This window comes from Armigeres subalbatus, chromosome 2 (genome assembly GCF_024139115.2).
Source record: "Armigeres subalbatus isolate Guangzhou_Male chromosome 2, GZ_Asu_2, whole genome shotgun sequence".
NCBI classification, from domain to species: domain Eukaryota; kingdom Metazoa; phylum Arthropoda; class Insecta; order Diptera; family Culicidae; genus Armigeres; species Armigeres subalbatus.
In genome coordinates, this window is record NC_085140.1 from 292,717,029 (window position 1) to 292,739,791 (window position 22,763).

A 22,763-nucleotide genomic window follows, 5' to 3' on the forward strand; every position below is an offset into this window, starting at 1 on the left:
AAACTACTAAATCGACTTGAGCCACCTCGAATTTTTTTCCGAATCAGCTGAAAATATGACAGGATGCTTATTTTAGAACAAAAATTGTGGTTTTGGGCTGACCGGTTGAATTTTTGATACTTTTTGAAAACATGAAGAGGTATACTGCCGCTAACCGCAAGTCGAGCACATCTGTATATGGAGGCCCATATACAGATGTGCTCGACTTGCGGTTAGCGGCAGTATAGAGGTCTTACACATGCTCTAATAAATCATGTTTACTTTAGTTATCTAAACTCGATCCTAACTACCCCGAAACTGCTTTCTTGGCAGCAACATAATGATTTCATTTAATTGAAAATTTGAAAAACATGAATGGAACACTGCTGGGGAAACCATCGGGCTTGTTCTATTTCGCTCCAGATTCAAACTAGAATAGTGGTCGAAAATTTGGAATGGAACTGAATCACTACTGATTTCACTATAAGTTAAGTTATAGTTTTAGTTTAGTTATAGTTTTCTAGAAATCAAAAGGGGGCGTTTTGGCCAGGTGGGGCGCATTATACCGCCTTAATACCTTACACCAATATTACAGGTACAGCCGTACCATTTAAAATTTAACACTCGGTCACATTTTTTTAGAGATTATTTAATTCCACAGTATATTTTCTGTTACTTATGGCGTGGCTAGCTTTTTCCGGCAGTGATAGAATGATAAATTTTCTCGAAGTGTGCCATGGATCGAACCGGTTCACCTGCCGTTCCATGTTGGGCCATATTTTTGTGCACCTCCAGTAATTGTCTGCGTAGGTTTGGCTTCAGTACACGAGTTACTCTCAGAAGTGGGGGTTTCGGAATTATTTCATCGCAACGATCCATGGCTACCACTCGATGACAGGATATACACCGTAGGTCCAATATTGGCTTCATTTTCGTTCCGGCAGCCTTTTCCGGTTCCGTTGGATGAGCTATTTGAAAGGAATGAAATTGAGCTTGCAGCTGCTGAAGTTGGTCGGTTACCATTGCTATTGTAGGCGTTAAATTGTCCTGGCTGGACATTGATTGAACTGCTGCTTTAAGTACCCGTAGATCGTCTTGAGTTGCTTTAAGTTGATCTGTAACAGTCGACAGGCTACCGTTGGTATCATCTCGTCTTTGGTACGGAAGTTCAGTGGAAGGAATGAGACTCGCTCGGTTAGTAAATTCGGAACTCAATCGAACCGACTTTCGGATACGGGATTCGATTTCCACATCATCGGCTTTCTCTTGGAAAAGTCGTTTGATTGAGTGTTCAAGTTTTCCAATTTTGGTATTAAATGCTCGCTCAAGTGAGGCGATTTGATCTGCAATATACGGAAAATTTTCGGTTTCGTCTATATCTAGCACCGATGGTACTGGTTTGCTTAACTTGGTAATATCTTCGATCAGTAATTGAATTTTTTGATCTAAGTCAAACTGTTTAGATTCGATTGCATGAATCTTTTTCACCATATCTGTTCCTGTTTCTGTTTTGTCCAAAGAACTGTAATCAAGATAATCCTTAGTTAGTAACATCATTGAATATAACAGACTATAATCATTAAAACTAATATACCGTCGTCGGGTGTGGCAATGGGTGTAAGAATGGGTTGTTGTTTCTATCAGTGATGAGAAATGTAAAAAAATGCCATGAGATTTTTTTAATCTTTCGTTTATTTTGGAGGCTCAATTGCAGCAGCGAGACACACACTATTAAACATTTATGAAAATTAACAAACACACAGGGATTCGGTTTATCACCCGTGGACGTGGTTCAAATTATCAAAAATATGGGAAGAAAGGGGTTACAACGAAGGGGTTACAAAATATACTTATTTTAGCTTATTTGAAACAAAAACATTGTACGCCATATTGAATGAATGGTGAGTACGCGTATTAGCCTTCTCTTCAGTCCCCTAGATTCCCGCCGCCATGATTTGACGACTATTTGTTTTCAGATTGAGCACTCACACATAAATAATATACATGAAAGGGAAATCAATTTTTTATTTCAATGTATTGAGTGGGAAAAAAATATGACTGTGAGAAAAAGATCCTCGCAGAACTCATGTATGGTGCAAAAAGCGCAATATTTACAATTCGAACTTTGGCTTGACATAATGCCGTCAAGGACCGTTTAGGTCCTAGAACTTTGTCATACAGGTCATTGTTCTAAATACAAAGTGTGAGACAGAGGGCAAAATTTAAAAAAAAAATGTCGCGAAATGTCATAACATTAATGTTATTTGACACAATAATTCGGCTCTCAAGCCACCGATATCAGATTTAGAGAAATGACCTATTAGAAAAAGTTATAGGACCCTTCAAAGGATACATGTTTATTAGGGTGGCTCAAATTAGTATGGGAAAAACTTTTTTTTTTTTTTTGATGGGCCGCCCTCTTATTCGGTTCTATTTGATGCCCTGATGTTCTGGACAAAATTTCAGCCAAATCGGTCAACGTTTGGGCGGTGCTAAACTCGTTGGAAGTTTATATGCAAAAATGTATGCAGAAACATCCAAAAACTGTGAATTGCAGCTGGACTACACAACTTACGATGAAGAACTATGATACTCATTCAGATCTTGGAGAATTTAATACCGAATGTTATGCAGAAATCCGTGAGAAGATTCTAGTTTGTACGGCTGAGTTATTAGCATTTCTCTGCAGTGGGGTTTGAGCAAATTTCGTTTCTTTTACCTTTGAAAAGAAATAAATTCACCCCTACAACACTCCAGTAAAATGCTAATATCTTTGCGTAATAATCTAATCTAATCTAATCTTCTCGCGGTTTTCAGCATAATATTCTGTATTTAATTCTACAAGAACTGAATGAGTATCATGGTTCTTGATCGTAAATTGTGCCTTCCAACTGCAAATCACTGTTTTTGGATGTTCCTGCATACATTTGTCCATATAAACTTCCAACGAGTTTAGCACCGCCCAAACGTTGACCGATTTGGCTGAAATTTTGTCCAGAGCATCAGGGCATCAAATAGAACCGAATAAGAGGGCGGCCCATCAAAAAATTTGAAAAAGTGTTTTTTGAGCCACCCTAATGTTTATATAAAACACACAATTGTAATTCACTTGGGAACAATTTTATTAGCAAATTAGTCCTATGACATCGAAATGATTTTTCGCGTCTCTGGTTTCAATTGTTTAGAATGCCGGTAAGTAAGATTGAAATTATCTGAGGTCAACAAAACTCAATTATAAAAGATCCTTTTGAACAGTTTTGTTATCCATTCGCGTAACTTTGGCTGCAACACAAGTCCATTGTACTAGATAGGGATAACACCAACATGACTTTTGGTCGTCTAAGTAATTGTAATTGTAAAACACGTGAACACGAAAGGTCTGAGCTTTTCGAAGAGTATTTGAGGCTTGAAAGAAAGCTCAAAAATCTTCTTAAGGCTAAAAAACGTAGCTGCTGGCGACGTTTTGTCGAGAGACTATCGCGAGAAACCTCGATGACAACACTTTGGAAAACGGCCCGCAACATACTCCAATCACTGATCCTGGTTCAATAACTGATCCCGGTTCTTTGGGTGGACAATTCTCAATGCTGAAACTATCTATGCCTCTTTTTTCATCGAATAATTCAGCTCCGGGATGCGATAACATCAAATTCAATCTTATTAAAAATCTGTCAGATATCGCAAAAAGACGGTTACTTGACCTGTACAACTGTTTCATGGAGTACAACATCATACCACCAGAATGGCGACTGGTCAAAGTAATTGCTAATCAAAAGCCTGGAAAACCAGCGTCTGATTACAATTCCTACCGACCGATTGTCATGCTTTCATGCATGAGAAAATTATTGAAAAAAATGATCCTTTTAAGAATCGACCATTGGGTTGAACAAAATGCATTACTCTCAAATACTCAGTTTGGATTTCGTAAAGGTAAAGGAACAAACGGTTGTCTAGCGTTGCTCTCTTCAGATATACAGCTGGCCTTTGCGCACAAGGAGCAATTCGCTTCAGTATTCTTGGATATTAAGGGCGCTTTTGATTCAAGTTCCATAGAAGTACTGTCAGACAATCTGCACAGTAGTGGATTACCCGTTATTTTAAATCATTTCTTCTACAATTTGTTGTCAGAAAAACAAATGAACTTTACACTCGGCACTCTGTCAACTTCCAGAAATAGCTACATGGGTCTCCCCCAAGGTTCATGTTTAAGTCCCTTGCTGTATTATTTCTATGTTAAAGATATTGAATTTTTTTTGGAAGGACAATGCACGCTCAGACAACTTGCAGATGATGCCGTGGTCTCTCTAAGAGGTTCAAATGCAGCTGTCTTGCTAGGACCATTGCAAAATACCCAAAATACCCAGATAATCTGACTGTTTGGGCCAGACATTTGGGGATCGAGTTTTCACCGCAAAAAGCTCAGTTGGTTGTGTTTACTAAGAAGCGGTACCCTGCTCAACTGAAACTTAAGCTGTTGAAAGATGACATCAACCAATCTTTATCTTCTAAATACCTTGGGGTCGTGTTTGATTCTAAATGCACCTGGAGACTATAAATACTCAATATGAGTATTTGATATAGAAATGCCGGAAAAGGATACTTTTTCTACGTTCTATCTCCGGAACTGGTGGGGTGCTTACCCGGAAGCCCTCATCAAACTATATAGAACGACTATTCTCTCTGTTTTAGAGTACGGCTCCTTCTGCTTCCTCTCAGCAGCTGATTGCCACCTAATTAAATGGGAACGAATTCAATATCGTTGTTTGCGTATTGCCCTTGGCTGCATGCATTCAACGCATAACATGAGCCTGGAGGTGCTTGCTGGAGTCACTACTTTAAAGCACCGTTACTGGGAGCCCTCATTAAGAATACTAATCAAATGTGGAACAAGTTACACACTTGTCTTACATAACTTCGATAATATTCTTGAACTGGTGCATCGGTCAAGATTCCTAAGAGTTTATCTCAACTATAGATCTTTGCCTTCCATGTTATACTCCTCCTCGAGTTGACTTCACCAATGACAGTTTCTCAATTGAATACGATCAGTCCATGAAACATGCTATTCAAGGAATACCAGATCATCTTCGAAATGTTTCTATTCCCTTCATTTTTTCTGAAAAGTATGAACATGTCAATTGCAACAACAGATATTTCACTGATGGTTCTCGCATTAACGGATCCACTGGCTTCGGTGTTTTCAATGTAACTTCAACCACCTTCCGAAAACTTCAGGAACCGTGTTAGGTTAATGTTGCTGAGCTGGCAGCAATTAACTTCGCTTTGGGGATAATTTCAAATCCGCCCGTAGACCATTATTTCATCTTCTCGGATAGTCTTAGTTCTATCGAGGCACTCCGGTCGATGAAACCTGTTAAGCACGCATCTTACTTTCTTACAAACATAAGAGAGCAGATGCGTGTTTTGGTCGAAAGATCATTCAAGATTACCTTTGTTTGGATCCCACCTCACTGCTCAATCTACGGCAATGAGAAGGCAGACTCGCTGGCAAAGGTGGGCGCACAAGAAGGTGAGGTTTATGATAGACAATACTCGAGCAACGGGTTTTTCCCATTAGTCCGTCAGAGTACTCTTCAAGGTTGGCAAAGAAATTGGACACACAAGAACTTGAACGGTGGCTATTTTCTTTAGTTCCAAAAGTTTCTGGGCGAGCGTGGTTCAGAGGTGAGGACTTAAGTGAGGCTTCATTCGCGTGATGTTGAGACTTATGTCCAATCACTATTCACTAAACGCACATCTATATAGAATAAACCTTGTCGATAGCAACTTATGTAGGTGCAGAGCCGGTTATGATGACATCGATCAAGTAGTTTAATTTTGCTCGGAAAACGACGTCTCCAGAGAGCAATTAGTGGATACCCTAGTGGCCCAAGGTAAACAACCCTTCTAGGAGATAAGAGGTGTTTTGGGGGATCGTGATGTGGTCTATATGCAAGCCATTTATAGTTTTCTTTGTTCCTCTGAAATAAAAGCCCAATACTTTTGTTTTTTTCTTTTTCTTCAAAGTTTTTTTTGTTTTGTCTATGTCTTTCTGTCCCGTAGAGCGTCGTAGCTCTGGCAATCCGGAAGATGCTCCCATTCGAACTATTCTTCGAGCACGACGACACACCACATCGTCCCCGACGCAAAATGACCGGATGAGCTGCTGAAATTCCTTGTTTATGATGATTCCCTGATTCCCTGATTCTCGAATACTAATCCCCGTCCATCCTTAAACATTGTAAACCTAACCTCGAGTCACCACGAGTACGTTGGCTTATTTCCCTCATTTACTAATTTAATAATAAGATTATGTCGATTGTACATATCACGTTCGTTAGGATATCGGTAGAAAATCAGTAAGTTTGAGAAAGTTGCTGCTTCTACAAAGTTGTTCCGGTGGTAATCGATTTAGGACAGTTTAATTTGGCATTCAATCGCTTGGCGGCGCTAGTGTATAAGAAATTACTTGTTCGATTAGATATCTCGCAATCTGTGAGATTCAGAAAGTTATCGTGTTCTACAAAGTACCTTATTCGAATCGTTAGAGCCATTATGATGGTGGCAAGTTTAGTTTGCAATTCAACAGCTTGGCAACGCTAGTGTATGAGGAGTTACTACAGAGTTGTTCAGTGGTAATATCCATTATGATGGATACTAATCAGGTTTGGTATTCAACCGTTTGGCGGCACTAGTGTATGAGGAATTACTTTCGGCTAGATGTCTCGCAATCTATGAACGTGGTCATCTTCCACAAAGTTGTTTGGGTGGTGAAAACCGATATTCAGGCACGTTTAGTTTGGAGTTCAACCGCTTGGCGGCGCTAGTAAGGAGTTCCTAGTTAGGTTGGATATCTCAATAGAGGTAATAAACTATAGAGGAACATTGTCGCTGTCGTCACTGGCGAAACATCTTTTGCTGGCGAGGATAGGACACTAAATGTTAACGAAGGAAAAATCACTACGTTTTGACAGATAGGTACCCAACATGTTTGGGGACGATAACAAAGGGAACCGCAGCGACAATCGTCCTCTACAGTTTATTACCTCTATTGATATCTCGCAATTTGTGAGATATGGAAAGCTGCCGTCTTCTACAAAGTTGTTCGGGTGGTAAAATCCATTACGATGGTGGCAAGCTTAGTGCCGAATTCAACCGCTCGACGGTGCCAGTACATATATGAGGCATTTTTTTAAATTAGATAATTAAAAATCTGTGAGATTTAAAAAATTGCTAATTTTGCAAAGTTGTTCGGATGATAAACTGTAAGCCTCTCGGCTGCTCGGACGGAATTGTAGGTAGGAACTTGTCGAGCACAGGGTCGTTAATGTAAATAGCACCGTTATTCTCAATACAACACCCTTCACTTACCTTAAAGCAGGAGCAATTAAGCGGAAAACCTTGCGGAGAAAACAGCCAACCGGTTCTATTGACCAAGGTGGACTACAAAACGATCGAGGTAAAGGTATCTTCAATGTGGACTACCAAGACCAAGGCTTGAATACCCCTTTCAGGTACGGTAACGAATCAAGCAAAGGAGCAATTCATACAGCATCAGGGAGTGCGTCTTCTAAATGACCTGACCACCAAAATTTGCTTACATAATTAACATTTTATTCGCCCTTATGGCATTTTAGAGAGAGAGAGACAAATCAGTGGTGTACTTGCGCGTGTTGATGTTGCTGAGGATGACGAAGGCTACGATGGTAGTGGCATTGGTGGCTGGCATATCGGCGATTACTGGCGGTGGAGGACGTTGTCGGACTGGCTTGGAGGTTCGTAATTGTTGCGACTGTGGCACTACGGTGGCCGCCGAGCTGGTGTTTTATCGTTGGGGTGTCGGACTGTGTGGGCCAGCGGTCGGGAGGACACGATGGTGGTCAGGGAACGGCGGTGGTCCAACGTTCATCCAGCGAATTGTCGACTCCGCCTGCAGTGTTGCACGATAACAGCCAGCGATCGCTGGTGGTCTTATGGAATTCCGGTCGGAGGTGCGGGACCACACCCTGCGTGGCACGACGGCAGCCAGCAAACGAAAGTTCTAGTCGGCTTGTCTACGTGGGCCTGCTACGAGGCGCGATGGCGGCGGGTGACGATGGAGAAGCTTGGCCTGCTACCCGAGTGGTGCGATGGCGGAAAAGCGTCGGTCTGGAGGTGGCCTGCTACCCGATTGGCTCGATGGCGGATCGGGACGAAGCGGTAATATGTCGGCCTGGGGTGGCCTGCTACCCGATTGGCGCGATGGCGGATCGTGACGAAGTGGTAATGCGTCGGTCTTGGGTCTTGTAACGACTGTGGCCAAACGTCGGAATGGGGTGGCCTGACGAGCTTCTCTATGGTCCTTAGCAAGGCTTACCGATGTCACTGCGGAGTAGAAATAACTTCGGGGCCAGTCCCGAAGCCACAAAAGAAAAGAAAAGGCCCGGAAGCAGACACGGGCCTGTTCCGTAGCCGTTAGTACACCGGATTTGTCTCTCTATGCGCATACAATACCACTTTCACCACACAATACCTTGCTTATAGAACAATAAATTACCTTTTCTTCTTATTTCTATTTCACCTATGGAAGGTGGCTTGGTTTTTTTTTTGAATGGCAAAACTATAAGGCTGTTTCACAAAATAGTTAATTTAGTTGTATAACTTCAAACATTTTTCTTACGAACCGTGGATAGGATAATTTAACTGCACTTTCACTATCTAATGAAGAAGAACACCCCCTAACCACAGATAACAGATATTGAAGCTAAAACAAATTTTATTGAAAATCCTGTGTAAACTTTTGAATTGATATACGTTGGCCCACTACTGCCATCTACTCAAGTGATTGCGGCAGTACCTAAGGATGCAGCTGAATTACAGCCGTCGAACGCAGCCAATGCATTTGACAGCTGCATTCGGGCTGCGTTTTCAATAACAATGATCCTTGCGCCATCTCCAATCGATTGCCAAACGCGGTCCCAATTTAAATTACATTTGAATTAACGGTTGCGGATGTTTACACACGTATGTGATGCCAGCCTCAATATCTGTTATCTGTGCCCTAACTTTATATGAATCACATGCAAATAATAGTTTTAATAAATTACTTTTTACTTTTTCACTGATACGGCGCGCACTACGACTTTCTTGGCAGTCCGTATCACAAGAAGAACCAAAAGACCTCGACGAGGTGGTTTTATGATTTTTTCTTATCCTTTAGCTACTTTATTTCTCACTCTCACGAAGAATCGAAATATCTCGGTCCTTCGTGACAGTTGGCATCACTTCCGCGCAGGGTATTCACACGGCCAACACCGTTACGGGTTGTTGTCCCGACTCAAACCGCGGAAAGTACAGTGAGGGTGGGAATGAATGAAACGAATGCTGTATTTATTTTTAACGTTAGTGCCGAATCTTTTCATTTTAGACAGCTGGGATCGCCACCAGTAAGGCTGTCCTACTATTATCAGGGACGGACTGGGCGTTAGGATCTTACTGGCGTGGGTGACAAGACATGGGGATGCTTGTGGAGGAGCCAACAAGCCACAAAATTTGGACCAACGGTTACAAAACTACTTTAAAAGGAGTCAGTTCATTTTGATAATCCAACAGCTTGATGGGGTTAGTGCTTAAGATACAAAATAAGAAAATTTAGATATGTATGTAGTTGCCGTCTTCTTTAAAGTTGCTCGGATAAAAAAATGTGATGTTTAACGGTTATGTTTGCGTTTCAACAAATATTAGTATGTGTAGAGCTTTCGCAATCTGTAAGCTTTATTTTTTTTCTGTCTTATTGTTGGCTTTGTGGTACACGGAACAGAAAAACAGAATCGAACGGAGAGAAAAAAAAACTGAGAAAGAGAAAAACACGGGCATTAGACTTTGATATCAGCCGAGCGAAGAAAGGCATAGATGGCCTGCATATAATCCACATCGCGATCTCCCAATACACCTCTTACTTCCCTGAAGGGTTGTTTACCGCAGGCCACAAGGGTATCATTAATTGCTCTCTGGAGGCGTCATTTTCCGAGCAGAACCAAACTACGTGATCGATGTCATCGTAACCGGCTCCGCACCTACATAAGTTGCTATCGACAAGGTTTATTCTGTAGAGATGTGTGTTTAGTGAATAGTGATTGGACATAAGCCTCGACATCACGCGAATGAAGCCTCGACTCAAGTCCTCACCTCTGAACCACGCTCGCGCAGAAACTTTAGGAACTATAGAAAATAGCCACCGTCCAAGTTCGTTGAGTGACCAATTCATTTGCCAATTTTGAAGAGTACTCTGACGGACTAATGGGAAAAACTCGTTATTCGAGATTTGTCTATCATAAACTTCACCTTCCTTTGCGCCCACCTTTGCTAGCGTGTCCGCTTTCTCATTGCCATAGATTAGGCAATGGGATGGGACCCATACAAAGGTAATCTTGAATGATCTTTCGACCAAATCACGCATCTGCTCTCTTATTTTTGTAAGAAAGTAAGATGCGTGCTTAACTGGTTTCATCGACCGGAGTGCCTTGATAGAACTAAGACTATCCGAGAAGATGAAATAATGGTCTACGGGCTGATCGGAAATAATCCCCAAAGCGAAGTTAATTGCTGCCAGCTCAGCAACATAAACCGAATACGGTTCCTGAAGTTTTCGGAAGGTGGTTGAATTTACATTGAAGACACCGAAGCCAGTGGATCCGTTGATGCGAGAACCATCAGTGAAATATCTGTTGTTGCAATTGACATGTTCATATTTTTCATAAAAAATAGGAGGAATGGAAAGATTTCGAAGATGATCTGGAATTCCTTGAATTGCATGTTTCATGGACAGATCGTATTCAATGGAGGAACTGTCGTTGATGAAGTTAACTCGAGGTGGATTATAACATGGAAGTCAAAGATCTGTCGATATGAAGTTGAGGTAGACCCTCAGGAATCTTGACTGACGAATCAGTTCAAGGATATTATCGAAATTTTCTAAGAGAAGTGTGTTACTTGTCCCACATTTGATCAGTATTCTAAGTGAGAGTTCCCAGTAGCGGTGCTTTAAAGGAGTGACTCCAGCAAGCACCTCCAGGCTCATGTTATGCGTTGAATGCATACAGCCAAGAGCAATACGCAAACAACGATATTAAATTCGTTCCAATTTAATTAGGTGGCAATCAGCTGCTGAGAGGAAGTAGAAAGAGCGTACTCTAAAACAGAGAGAATAGTCGTTCTATAGAGTTTGATGAGGTCTTCCGGGTGAGCACCCCACCAGGTTCCGGAGATAGAGCGTAGAAAATGTATCCTTTTGCGGCATTTATCTATTAAATAATCAATATGGGTTTTCCAGGTACACTTGGAATCAAACCAGACCCCAAGGTATTTAGAAGATAAAGATTGGTTGATGTCATCATTCAACAGCTTGAGTTTCAGTTGAGCTGGATTCCGCTTTCTAGTAAACACAACCAATTGAGTTTTTTGCGGTGAAAACTCGATCCCTAAATATCTGGCCCAAACAGTCAGAATATCTAGGGAACTTTGCAATGGTCCTTGCAAGGCATTTGCACATGGACCTCTTAGAGAGATCACGGCGCCATCTGCAAGTTGTCTGAGCGTGCATTGTCCTTCCAAACAATTGTCAATATCTTTAACATAAAAATTATAAAGCAAGGGACTTAAACATGATTCTTGGGGAAGGCCCATGTAACTATTTCTGGAAGTTGTCAGAGTGCCGAGAGTAAAGTTCATATGTTTTACTGACAACAAATTGTACAAGAAATTATTTAAAATATCGGGTAATCCATCACTGCGCAGATTGTCTGTCAGTACTTCTATGGAAACTGAATCAAAAGCGCCCTTAATGTCCAAGAATACTGAAGCCAATTGCTCCTTGTGCGCAAAGGCCAGTTGTATATCTGAAGAAAGCAACGCTAGACAATCGTTTGTTCCTTTCCCTTTTCTAAATCCAAACTGAGTAGGGTATCCAATCATGGTTTGAACTAGTGAAAAGCGTATCATGGTTTGAACCATTTTGAAATCAGTAGAAATTACCATCCCGTTGGCAGGAAATGAACCTAAAACAGTATGAATGGCATATTTAGGTATACTGGAAGTGATAGAGTTTTTTTTAAACATTCGTACATATTGTTCAAGTAATAAAATAAAGCGATTTAAAAACGTCCTGAATTTGCGCTAAATACCCCCACCAGTGGCATAATTTCAAAAAGCTCTTAAAGGACGCATTTTATGACACAGGAGTGAGATCAATATATCAAAAGAACGCCATTTTTATCTGTAATCGATTGACACCATCAAACAATTGAGAAACAGTTTTAAATGATTAAAATAGTAACATTTATACAAGGTAAAAACTGATCATGGTTTGAACTAAATTCGTATCATGGTTTGAACTTGCAAATGCAGTCATGTTCTGCTGCTGTCCGCTAGGAGCGCTGCATGCGCCTAGCTGGAGCGTTTTGTTTACATTTCCAATATGATATTATCAATTTCCCACCTTATCGGCCACGACGATTTAAAATCGTCGCAAAACAAATTGACGCCAAAATCGTCGCCAGCAGAAATGGCCATAAGATCTGTCAAATCAACTGTGAACAAAATGTTATATACTCAATAATCACATTATTTCCCAAAATTGAGCCCTGTTTTTAATGCAGATTGACGTTATTTTCTGATGAAACTAACATAATTTTAGAATTAAGATGTTGGCGACGATTTTGATAGTGCCTAAAAAATGGTCGGCGCGTTTTGTTACCAAGGAAACAGACAATAAAATCGCAATTTTCATATCGATAATTTAGACAATTTTTACACGTTTCGAGTTACTAATCTAATGCAAGAAGATGAAAAGTAAAACAAATTTGCTTTTCTATAGATTTCCTCAGCGTCGCATGCATGTGATTAGTATTATATTTAGGAGCTGCTGGCTGCTGCAGTAGTTCAAACCATGGTACGATTTTAGTTCAAACCATAAACAGTGTAGTTCAAAAAAAGATATTTTAGTTACTAGATAAAGATTGTCGCTGTCGTCGCTGTCCGAAACATCTTTTGCTGGCGAGGATAGGGAGCTAAATGTCAAAGAAGGAAAATCCATACGATTTGACAGGTATGTACCACACATGTTTCGGACAGCAGAACAAAGGGAACCGTAGCGACAATCTTTATCTAGTAACTAAAATATCTTTTAGTTCAAACCATGGTACGAATCAAAGTTATGTAATTATTAAGTTTTTACAATGAAACTAAGCATAAATATGTGCACCCACGATGTTTTCAGAAAGATAATGAACTAAGCTTCCATATAAACTAGAAATCGCAGTTCTAACATGTTCCTTTAATGAAATAAATCAACTTTGTTTTGACGGCTCATCTGAAACCCGCCATTTGGTTCAAACCATGATTGGATACCCTATTTGAAAGCAATGCATTTTCTTCGACCCAATGGTCGACTCTTGAAAGGATCATTTTCTCCAATAATTTTCTCATGCATGATAGCATGGCAATCGGTCGGTATGAATTGTGATTAGACGCTGGTTTCCCAGGCTTTTGAATAGCTATTACTTTGACCTGTCGCCATTCGGGTAGCGATTTCAGGAAGGTTTTTCAGAAGGTTGAATTTAATGTTATCGCATCCCGGGGAAGAGTTGTTCGATGAAAGAAGAGACATAGATAGTTCCAGCATTGAGAATGGTCCACCCAGAGAACCGGGATCAGTAGTTGATTCTCTAAATAGCGGTTCAGCTGGTACGGAATCTGGACAGACCTTTTTTGCAAAGTTGAATATCCATCGATTGGAGTATTCTTCACTCTCGTTGGTGGAGATACGGTTCCGCATATTGCGGGTCGTTTTCCAAAGTGTTGTCATTGAGGTTTCTCGCGATAGTCCCTCGACAAAACGTCGCCAGTAGCTACGTTTTTTAGCCTTGAGAAGATTTTGAGCTTTCTTTCAAGCCTCAAATACTCTTCGAAAAGCTCAGACCTTCCGTGTTTACGGAAAGCCTTGAAAGCATCAGATTTCTCAGAATACAACATAGTACATTCATCATCCCATCCAGGAGTGGCTGGTCTTCTGATGACAGATGTACTTGGAACGCGTCGTTTCTGAGCTTCTAGTGCGCTTTTATGAATCAATTCGGTGAGGAATCGATAATCATCCAGTGGTGGAAGAATATCAGTTGATTCATTATCAGTTTTTACCGCCGATGCAAATTTTTGCCAATCAATGTTCTTCGTGAGGTCGAAAGGAACATTAACTGCCCAGCAAACCAGCAATCGTATATGAATATACAAAATAAATTATATATGTTCGCAGATCAGATCGTAATCATATATTCATTCAGCAGAAGTTATAAAATATCGTAGAAAGGTTACATATAATGCAAACGTATAATCTAATTGCAATTTATATCGTAAGTTGTAAATATGTTAATTTAAACTCACAACGAAATAATATATCGCGTATAATTAACCAATTGTATATATGCGCATATGAAATTACAATGTCCTTAAGATTTGATTGTATAGTCTTTGGGTATAATGATTCCAAGTATACAAACACCAACTCTGGTGTTCTTTGAGTCTTTTGGGAAATATTTTAATTTAATAATATTAAAATATACTCGTTTTGTCATTAAAACATGCTGTACCCATAGTTATTTTATTCAAAGATGTTTCTCTTCATAAGGAAACCTTTCGTACCATGAATACTGCCAGCACTTGTAATCTTGCATCACAATTTTGCACAGGGATCCGCAATGAGGATATTTTTGTACAGTTTTGACTATTAGAATAAAATATACCTTTTATGAAACACGCGAGCTACAAATATCCGACAAATCAGTTAGATTCATGAATATACATTTCAACGATAATTTTGTACTGATATCCTTTCATACATGCACGTATAAAGGTAAAGGTAAGATCCAAAATTTGTTATTGGATATCACTTCTTGCATAATAACTGCCTAAATAAAAATTCAACTACTGACTGGAGTTTATTTCCTTGATTACATCGCTGTGATCTATAAAACAATTTAAAAATAAAATAACTTGATTTCGAAATAAATATTTTTGGTATTTTTGATACAATAACAACACTGTATTATTTCTCCTCTCAGAGATCATATAGACGTCAACATGAAATTGTTTATATGTTTAATCAATCACATATGCTGCTTGAAGCAATCATCTTCAACGTGTTATATAAGATGCAATGCAATGTCTTTTTCAGATTATATTCGCGGATGTAATATTATCATTGGATATAAATGATCGCCTCACAGCTGCGTACACATGGAGGAACGGATAGCGACTAGACTATGAACTAGAAGGTCGATGGATCGAAACTGGAAGCTATTGTGACATAAATATATGCATTAGCTGATGAGCAACTAACAGTATTTCACGTGATGATAGATTTCAGATTCGATCTCAAATATTTTTGTAGTACTTGCTACTAATGATGATAAGATTTTTTTTAAATATAATTGATGTGTTATCATGCATGTATATTTGAAACTATTTTTGACTATTCTAGATTTAAATGTTGTAAAAGGCCAGATATGCAACTTTATAACTGAACAAATGCGATCTCTGATAAAAACAAACATGATTGTTGAAAGGTTCAATTGAAATCGGAATACGTCGTATATCACGTTATACCTAACGCTGATTTGTACGTATATGGCCTCCATTTTTGTTCACATAGAGGGAATCTATGCATTTTATACAATCAAATTACATCATATAAGAGTGCATTAAACAGAATTGAAAGTTGATTAAGTGAACCAATTTGTTGGCTGGGTGGCTCTGATCTTTGATAGCCACTTTTGATTGTAGTGACTATCGGCATGTGGTCACTACCATGGGGATCTTGGATTACCTTCCACGTGCAATCTAATGATAGTGAATTTGATCATAGAGACAGATCAATACGGCTTTGTTGACCATTCGGTTCTATTCGAGTTACTTCACCTGTGTTCAAAATATTCAAGTTGAAATCGTCGCATAAATCATAGAAAATAGGCGCTCTGTTATCGTCTCTAGTTTCGCTCCAAGCAATACCATGTGCATTCATATCACCCAGTATTAAAACTGGGGATGAGAGAAGAGAGACTGCGCTCCAAAGATGCCGACGATTAAGAGAGGCATTTGGAGGAATGTACACTGAAGCTATGCAAAGATCTTTATTCTTTACATTTACTTGGTAAGCGACGATTTCTAAACCATTAACAGTCGGAATGGGAATTCTGTAGAAAGTGTGACGTTTTTTGATTCCCAAAAGAACGCCACCATAATGATCATTCCGATCTTGGCGAATAATATTAAAATCGTGGAAGTTGATTTCATCTTCAGAAGAAAGCCATGTTTCACAGAGTGCAAATACATCGCAATCCGAGTTGCGAATTAAAAATTTGAACACGTCCAATTTATTTTTCAGACTATGACAGTTCCACTGCAGCACAGTGATTGTATCTTGTATGGCCGTATTATCCATCGAAAGATACAAGTCCTGCAAGAAGGGCCATGAAACAATCAATTGCTTCAGATAACTTTCAACTGTTGGAATAAAGAGGTCGATGATTGGCCCCAATGAATTAGGAATATTGAATAAGTTCAAATTACGATCCACAAGGTCCTTAAAGGATATCAATCCTCGCTTGGACGAGATTATTTTCTTAGAAGTGCGAGTAGCAGTTTTCTGCTCAGAGATATTCCTTGACTGATGTTTCTTCTTAACATCAGTTTTAGGCAATGGCGGGAATGTCTTACTGCAACATGGGTCAAAAGGCGCAGTATAGACAGGCTGCTTCGGAATTTTAAATAATCCCCCATTACCATCAGATTTCGGCAAGCTTCTAGAGATGATTTTTGTTTTCTTACGGCGCAATCCCGGGGAAGACAGTTTCTTCCTCTTTTCGGGTACGTGTACCTCCGCAGAATCATCCATATCGGCTACGTCAGAGTCCGATTCGTCAATGGGAATAACATCATAAAAATCACTAACTTGAACAGCAGCTGAAATAGCAGCCGTTGCGTTGGCAGTTGCGGATGTGTCTTGCAACTTTACCATTTCCGTATACGACTGCTTGGAGCGCTGTACCAACGAGCGCTTCACTTTTTGGGTGCGCTTTCTGTACACCGGGCATTCTTGCAAACCATGGGGAGGATCCAAACCACAATAAGCACATTTTGTTGCTTGTTGTTGGCGAGCCTCCTCCCTATGCTTCTCGAAACATTTGCCACAACGGGGCTTGTTGTCGCAAAACTCGTCTGTGTGCCCCAACTGTTTGCAGTTGGTACAATTGAACACCCTTGGCACAAAAAGTTGCACCGGAAATAACATATTTTCAATGTCTGGGAGAATCGAACCGGCGAACGTCACCCGAAGCGAACCTGACTTAGAATACACTTTCTTACCATCTACCATGGCTGCTGAATGCAACTCTTTGCAATCCAGAATATCCACAGTAGATTGCAGGGAGTTCTTTATACGACCTTTTCCTGCAAGTACATCCTTGCAAGTCAGGCTCGCTGCGTTTATCACGCCTTCAATTTCGACCTCTCGCGAGGGGACATAAACTAAGTACTCAGTATTGTATGCCTTGTCTTTAGCAATATCATTTGCAATCTGATATGTAGATGCGGTTATGCGTAGTTTGCCCACTCTTTCTGCACTGCCCGATTCTTTCTGTTTGGGAAAAAGTGTAACCAACTCCACGCTGTGGAAACAGAACAGCGTGGAATGATGCCGTATACAGACAATAGAATGCTGTTAGGTACTTAGCTTTTTTGTTGCTACTTGTAGGTACCGGGTACGACGTCGTCGTTTGGGATGGATGATAGTCCGTCACGGCACTGCAATGATCACCGGTTGGTGATTTACCAATTGCAGCCCGCTTCCTTCTGGCCGCCAGGAATTCACCTTGCGAAGAGTCCGGTGCCGTTTTTCGGCAGTATCAAAACCGCGCGTTTAACTAAAGCGCACTTGGAAACGAAACTCTAATTCGCGTGAAGAGATGCAGATGTTCACGTCTGACTCAATCCGATGCGACACAGGGAATGAAGTGGTTTTATTCCAAGCTAAACTTGTCTATATCATAATGGTTTTTTTTCACTCGAATATCTTTGTAGAAGGCGGCAGCTTTCTAAATCCTACAGATTTTCAGATATCTAGCCAAACATGATTTAGAAATCTGTCAAATATTACTCCGTTATACCGGATTCGCGCAGGTAAAAAATGTTAGAGAAAATGCACATGTGTTGTACAAAATACAACAGCGCTCGTGCTCGAGTATTAAGTTAGCCGATTCAGAGCAATTTTAACAACTTTGATTAGGGTGTCGTTAAAAAAACGGTATTTTTGATCTACGGTTTTTGTTTTCGATTTTTCGGAAAAGTCGTCTTCGGGTGAAAGAACAACTCATATTCTTTCTTATATGGAAAAATTGGAGATATAATTTTTTTTATCTCAAGTTTTATCAATTTCCCTAACGTCATGTCATATGACTCGACATCAGAAAAAGATACAGACGATGTTCATAATGTAACAAGTAACAGTGAAAAATAAGAAATAAAAAATCTACAGCTTTAACACTTTTTTTTTCGTTTTATCATTATTACTCTATTGGAATATTTACGAGAAAAGATGCATTCGACCTTAGCTAATTTTTTAAGAAAAAAAATTCTTTTACAAAGTTGGTCTGGATACTTGAGTCCTTGTTATAAAGTTATCGAAAAACAGAGTGGTTTATATGTGATTGTTTATAGGTTTGGGTTAGCAGATCCTATTGAGTGCCTGGAATCCATAGGCGTGGTATTATCGGCGTAACATTTGAGGATTTCATGCCAGCAATTCGAAAATAGACTAGAAAACTAGCGTTTTTATAGGTCAAGGTACCAATAAAGTGATAAAATTAGATTTTAGGATGATTTTTCTTCGAATTGTAGGAAAATAGTTTCATGTGCAACATACGAACATGCAAATTGAACCATTTGAAAATACAAAGCGTCACTTTCAATAGAACTCTCCTAGTGATCCCATTTTTTTAAATATCAGTTCACCCACCTTGTTTTTTCTTCCATCTCCATTGGTCCTTCTAAGTCAGCATTCGATCCGCCATTATCAAGTCCATTCGTTTTCGTTTGGGTATCTTGAAGCCCTTCTATTTTCTCCGTCAACATATGGATGGAGTGCCACATTTTCTCCATTTCGGTTTTCAGACCACCCACATCAACTGGAAGGGGTTCGTCCATGGTTTGCCTCTGAATTGGCTGTTCCATCATTTTTTCCAGCCCCAAGATACGCCGCCGTAGCTCCTTCAATCCTTCCTCGCAGGCATTGCTGGGTGTGACGGAAATCTTTTGCATTCGCTCCTCCAGGTCCGAAACCATCGTTGACATGGCACTCATCTGCGACTCAATGTGCTCCGGTTGGCCAACGGAATGCCGACTGCTTCCACCGTTCGGCACAATGATTCGGGATCCAGCTATCCGTAGACGAGTTCCACTGTAACCGAAGTCATCGTCGGTTTCGTTTTGGCTAACACGACGTTGAACGGTCAAGCGGGTGTTGTTACCGTTCTTTAGCGCTTCATCGAGAAACTTAAGATCTGCGATGGTACTCGGGCGGGACAATTCTATTTCATCTGCCTCCAATGAAGTAATTCCCCCAGCAGCGTCTTTAAGGGCCAGAATGTACAAAATTTGATGAAGCAAATTAGTATTAACCGAACCAGGGCTTGGCGATCCGATAGCCAGATCAATAAGCTTCAATAAATTGATACGATAGGAAGACATGGCGCTGACTTTTGAGGTTTTTGAAAAGTGCTATTGAACGAAACAATATATTAGTTTTACTCAGGCTACTTTGTTAAAATGTTTCTGCTGGATCCTAGGATGCTGGATCAAGCTTTAAGCCAATAACAGCCCTTTTGCACATAGCCCGTTATACGCATAAAGGCTGGAGCACAATGGATACGTTGCGTTTGCGTTTGAGTTTGCGTATTGCAATCCGTTCGATACGTTTTGTACTAAAATACAAAACGTACGCAAAACGGATTAGCAACCCACAATGCATAGGTACGGCGAATGAGCGAAGATAAATCCTCTGTCTCCAAACGAACTGTCAAACGTGTCTCCAAACGAGCATGACGTCACGATTTCAATGGAAATGTTAAGGGCTGTGACGTCATATGCGCGCGTGCACGGTAAAAAAATCGACTCAGCCATGCTTTCGCTTATCTATAGATTCTACTATCTATAGTTAACATTTATTTGTCGCTGTTGGGTTCCAAATAAGTTATTACGGAATGGATATATGTATCTCTGGCGCTCGAGATTTTGAGCTTATATTTTTTTAGACAAGTTATTAAAGTATTCAGAAAGTTTGAAGGAGAATGAATCACAACTGAATTTTTGGACATGGGCCTTTTCACGAGACGTTTTAAAACAGCTGATTTCATCGTCAATTGACAATTCTTCTATGAAAGTGACAGCTTCGGACTTGCAGGCCTGTTCAGCGGTTGTAAACAAGTGCAGTCTCGGCAGTGTCACATGAAAAGGCCTATTGGAGGATGGAGGTTAATTACAAATCGTGATTGATTCAGGTGTTTCCTAGGCAAGTTTCCTCACAGGTCATTACAGGATTTTTTTTGAGAAATTCCTCCGAGAGCTTTTTTAGGAATTCCTTCATAAAATCCTCCTAGACTTCCTCCGAAAGTACCTTAAGATGTTCTTCTGAAGCTTTCTCCAGAAATTCCTTCGGCAGTTTCTCCAGGAGATTGTCCACTAAATTATCCAGAAATTCCTCCGAGAGTTTATCCAGAAGTTTCTCCGTAAATTCTTCTAGAAGTTCCTCTAAGAATTACTCTGGAAGTGCCTCCAGGAATTCCTCTAGAAATGCCTACAAAATATCCTCCGGAAGTTTCTACAGGATATCCTTCAGAAATTTCCACATGAATTTTAAATAGTTTATCTAAAATTTTCTTCGGAAATTCCTTCAAAAATACGTCGGGAAGTTTCACCAAGAATTCTTCTGGAAGTTCCATCAGGAATTTTCCAGAAATTACTCAAAAATTTCCTTTAGAAGTTTTTATAGGAAGTCCTCTAGAAATTTCTACAGGAATTCCTTCGGAAGTTATTACAAAATAACATTCGGAAAATCCTACGAAAAATCCACTAGGAATTCCTAGGGATGTTCTTCCAGAAACTCCAAAATTTCCCCCAGGAAATGCTCCGGAAGATCCTCCAAGGATTGCTCTGGAAGTTCATCCAGGAATTGCTTCGGAAGTTCATCCAGGAATTGCTTCGGAAGTTCCTCTAGGAATTGCTTCGGAAGCTCTTCCAGGAATTCTTCCGGGAGTTCCTCCAGAATTTCCTCCGGAAGTTCCTATAAGAATTCCTCCCGAAACTCCCCCAGGCATTCCTTCGGAAGTTTCTCCAGCAGTTCCCCCCAAAGTTTCTTCAGTAATTCTCCTGTAAGTACTTCCAGGAATTTCCCCAAAAATTCCTCAAAAATTAACTTCGGAAGTTTTTTTTTAAAAATCCTTCAGGAATTTTCATAAGTTCCTCCGGAAATTCCTCCTCAAATTCCTCCAGAAATTCATCCGGAAGTTCTTCCAGGAATTCCTCCAGAAATTTATGGAAAAATACAAAAAATCATTCCAAAAATCCTCCGAAAATTCCTCTAAAAAATCCTCCGGGAGACCATCCAGGAATTCCCCTGGAACTGCCTCCAATCATTCCCCAGAAATTTTTCAAATATTTCCTCCGGAAGTTGCTCCAGCAGTCACCAGCCACCCCCCACCCCACGAAGTTTCTCCAGGAATTCCCCCCGAAATGCCACAAACAATAACTTCGGAAGTTTTTATAAAGAATCCTACAGAAATTTTCAAAAGTTCCTCCAGGATTCCTCCGGAAATTCCTCCAGAAATTCCTTCGAAAGTTCTTCCAGGAATTCCCCTATAAATTCCTCAAAAATTACTTCCAAAGCTTCTAGCTCCAGAAATTTGTACAGGAATTCTTTCGGAAATTTCTACATAAAATCATACGGAAAATGCTCTGAAAATTCCTCTAGGAAATCATCCGGAAGTTCCTTCAGGAAGTTCTCCGGAAGTTCCTCCAGGAATTTCTCCGGAAGTTCTTCCAGGAATTTCTCCGGAAGTTCCTTCAGGATTTCCTCCGGAAGTTCCTCCAGGAATCCTTCCAAAATTTCCTCCACAAAATCCTCCGGAAGTTCCTCCAGAATTTCTTCCGAAATTTCCTTCAGAAATTCCTCCGGAAGTTTCTTCGGGACATCCTCCGCAAGTTCTATCAATAATTCTTCCTGAAGTTCCCTGAGGAATTCCTTCGGAAGTTCCTTCAGAAATTCCTCCAAAACTTCCTCAGGAAGATCCTCCAAGAATTCCTCTGGAAGTTCCTCCGGAAGTTCTTTTTGGTATTTATACGGACTTTCCTTCAGGAATTTCTCCGGAAATTCCCGGGAATGTTCCTTCAGGAAATGTTCCGGAAGTCCCTGCAGGAAATCCTCCGAAAATTTTTGCTGGAACTCAGGAAGATCCTCCACGAATACCTCCGGTACTTCCTTCAGGAATTTATGCGAGAGTTCCTTAAGGATTTCATCCAGCAGTTCCTTCAGGAACTCCTCCGAAAGTTACTCCACGAATTCCTCAGAAATATCCTACATGAATTCTTCCGCAATTTCATCCAATTTATAAAAAATTACAAAAAATCATTCGGAAAATCCTCCGAAAATCCCTCAAAAAAATCCTCCGGGAGACCCTCCAGGAATTCCCTTGGAACTGCCT

The 22,763-nt window shown here is 40.2% G+C and overlaps 1 protein-coding gene and 1 long non-coding RNA gene across 2 annotated transcripts in view; both read right to left on the reverse strand.

Moving 5' to 3' along the window:
* Positions 1 to 628: 628 nt before the first annotated feature.
* The window catches only part of LOC134212420 (uncharacterized), a 243,672-nt gene continuing 221,537 nt past the window's right edge, over positions 629 to 22,763 (reverse strand). The window contains exons 2-3 of the mRNA XM_062690254.1: positions 19,025 to 19,785; positions 629 to 1,501 (exon numbers count right to left, since the gene is read on the reverse strand). Of these exons, the coding sequence (XP_062546238.1) occupies positions 667 to 1,501; positions 19,025 to 19,755 (1,566 nt within the window). The 5' untranslated portion in view covers positions 19,756 to 19,785 and the 3' untranslated portion in view covers positions 629 to 666. The remainder of the gene's footprint in view (positions 1,502 to 19,024; positions 19,786 to 22,763) is intronic.
* On the reverse strand, positions 7,350 to 8,698 carry LOC134212421 (uncharacterized). The gene is made up of 3 exons (XR_009979274.1): positions 8,643 to 8,698; positions 8,516 to 8,586; positions 7,350 to 8,419 (listed from the first exon to the last, which is right to left on the reverse strand). It is a non-coding gene; the product is annotated as an uncharacterized LOC134212421 (long non-coding RNA).